Source organism: Citrus clementina, unplaced genomic scaffold (genome assembly GCF_000493195.1).
Source record: "Citrus clementina cultivar Clemenules unplaced genomic scaffold, Citrus_clementina_v1.0 scaffold_5, whole genome shotgun sequence".
NCBI classification, from domain to species: Eukaryota; Viridiplantae; Streptophyta; class Magnoliopsida; order Sapindales; family Rutaceae; genus Citrus; species Citrus x clementina.
The window spans coordinates 24,499,318-24,502,327 of record NW_006262201.1 but is presented as its reverse complement, the minus strand read 5'-3'; the positions used below and the strand labels follow the sequence as shown (position 1 = coordinate 24,502,327).

Genomic DNA, 3,010 nt, shown 5'->3' with positions numbered 1-3,010 from the left:
AACAATGCATCTCTTTGCTATCATTTTTTTTAATAATCTTAAAAACAAAAAACGAAAGCAAAAATAAATATGACCACCACCATCATCATATAAAACCCTGGATACCAAGATGATTTCTGATCATCACAGAGGATTACCGAATTGATGAGCAGCAGCTTACAGTGGCAACGAGCAGCAGCATAAACCACAACCATGAACCACTAGTCCACAATGTATCGCAGTGAGTTTCGCCGATGACCCACAAGCATGAACATCTATGTCGAAGCAAATCAGAGGTGAGTTGTTTGAAAACACACTCTTATCTACTTTTTATTTGTAGATAACTCACAAAGATATTGTGATTTATATACATGGCTTAGGTAAAATCAGAATTGAAATTAGAAAATTTTGCCTCTTTAATGGCAGTAAAACAAGGCAAAATTTGTTTGATCTATTTATAACATTTGCTGCATATGGTCGTGGACTTACAATGGTTAAGCCTTAGAGTTTACAGCTTATAGGAGAATTGGTTTTTGGTTTAATATTAGTGGAAGGAATAATAAGAGCCAAGCTATTTGACACCGGACACTTGATTAATGTAAGAAATTCTACTCAAAACTGAATAGTCTGTACTTAACTAATCATAACTTACTGTAGATAGCTCCAAATTTAGATTAGTAAAATTCATTGGAAATCTAACAGAAATATCTTTCCAATGATGTATGGCTCGAATATTAATTCAATCTCATGCAGTACCGTTTAATTCCCAAAGATGCCCTTCTGCACAAAAATTATGCTCACTTGATTAATGTAAGAAATTCTACTCAAAACTGAACAGTCTGCACTTAACTGATCATAACTTACTGTAGATAGCTCCAAATTTAGATTAGTAAAATTCATTGGAAAGCTAACCGAAATATCTTTCCAATGATGTATGGCTCGAAATTGGCTTAGTGGTGCTGCAAATCCAATTTTTAAGAGGTTCTTCATGTTCATTGATGGTAGTAGACGACGTTTTTTCGAGAGATGTAGACAGTTTGTGGGAGTCGATGGCTGTCACCTCAAAGGTCCTTACAAAGGAGTATTATTAACTGATGTCAACATTGATGCTAATTTTGGGATATACCCCCTTGCAATATGCATTATCGAAAATGAAAATACTAACTCTTGGGTGTATTTTATGGAAAAAATTATATGAGCTAAAGAGATACAACAAGGAGAAGGGTTGTGTTTTATGAGTGACAGGCAGAAAGGGATTCTTAATGCACTTGAACAAGTTTTCCCACTTGCATTAAAGAGGTACTGCTGCAGGCATATCTATGCCAACTTCAAAATGAAGTTTCCTGGTTTATTATTGAAGAAGACATTCTGGAGGGCTTGTAGCAGCCCAAATTGTACTGAGTTCAATGAGCAAATGGAGAAGTTGAAAGCAATTAGTAGTTCCGGCCATAAATGGCTAATGGAGATACCTATCCAGCATTGGGTCAAGCATACATTCCCACCCTTCACAAAATGCGCACATGTGACTAATAACATGACCGAATCTTTCAATAATTAGATTAATGGCTACAGAGTGATGCCTGTTGTGAGGATGTTAGAAGAAATAAAGAGGAAGATTATGAGGTTGATTCATACAAGGCATGAAGCTACTAAAAGATGGAATGAGGAGCTGCCACCATTGGTGAGGAGAAAAATTGTTTAGGCAAGGATGGAGGCAAGAGGGTTGTCTGTTATTTTTTAGCATAAAAACACATTTGAAGTATTGGAAAATGCATCTAAAGCATTTGTTATTGACATTGGTAATAAGAAGTGCGATTGTGGGGAGTGGCAAATCTCGGGGCTACCTTGTAAACACGCGATATGTTCTATTGATGCGAAAAGGTTGAAAGTTGAGGATTATGTGCACAATTACTTGAAGAAGATTGCTTTTTTAGGCACTTACCAGCACCAATTCAAGCATGTGCCAGATGAGACTAAATGGCCATTGGTGCTGACTGACAATCTACAGCCACCACTTGTAACCAAATCTGCTGGGAGGCCACAGAACAAGAGAAAGAGGGAGGCTGATGAACCTACTGCATTCAAGAGAAGTTGCAGTCTAAGGTGCTCCAGATGCAACCACTGGGGACACAATAAAAGGACCTGCCGAAGTGTAAAGCAATAAAGCAAAAAGGTTAGTCAAATTTAAGTTATTTACTAATGATTTCTTATATAATTGCATTATAAAATATCTAATTTTTTGTCATTGTCTGATTCAGAGGAATAATAGAGAAGGAAGCCTAAGGCCCCAACAAACTGCGACTGAAGTGGCTACATCACAGTCCATTATCTTTGACAATGGTGAACTTGGTTTCCCTTAAATTTTGGTTTCATCTTTTAATTTGATTACTTAACTACTTTTATAACTAATATTAACTCTTTATGTTTGCTCTTTTAATCATTTAGGACAACTCACTCAAGAATGAAACTGAAACAGTTAGAGCATCCAGCATATGGCAGATCAATTAATGGTGTAATGATAAAGGAAGGCAAACTTACCTAATCCCGCTAACTAATTCTTTTAAGGGATTAGATGATACAACACCTTTTGGAAAGGCAAGGCTTTTGAGATGGTGTATCATCTTTTGCTCAAGCTAACTATAGGTTTGAGACTTTTGTTTTTCATTTTTTCTAGATTATTAATCCATTGTCTTTATGTAATCATGCCAAATACAAGTAGCTTGGTGGTGCTTGCTGGGTTATCAATTGTAAAAATGGAAAAAATGAATGTATTTCTTGCCTGTTGTGTGAAGGTTGCATAGAGTGGCCATAACTGATACTGCTTCTATTGTACTAGTGCTGGATGGTTTCATTTGAAAAAAAAAATTTATTAAATCTAGCTTTTGCATGTGTGTTATATGTGATGATGATGAGAAATATTGTGTGTTATCTGTGATGATGATGAGAAATGTTGTGAAGAATGACAACATTTAGAGTATAAGGGAAGAAGAATGACATGTTGAGAAGCATAAATTGTTTCTGTGTGTTGTGC

The 3,010-nt window shown here is 35.9% G+C and overlaps 1 protein-coding gene across 1 annotated transcript; it reads left to right on the top strand.

Annotated features, from left to right (window-relative positions):
- The first annotated feature begins 1,213 nt into the window (after positions 1–1,213).
- LOC112098062 lies at positions 1,214–2,339 on the top strand. Its single transcript, XM_024183666.1, has 4 exons — positions 1,214–1,462; positions 1,538–1,660; positions 1,790–2,131; positions 2,238–2,339. The coding sequence occupies exons 1-4, from the start codon at positions 1,214–1,216 to the stop codon at positions 2,337–2,339; spliced, it is 816 nt and encodes a 271-aa protein (XP_024039434.1).
- The last annotated feature ends 671 nt before the right edge of the window (positions 2,340–3,010 follow it).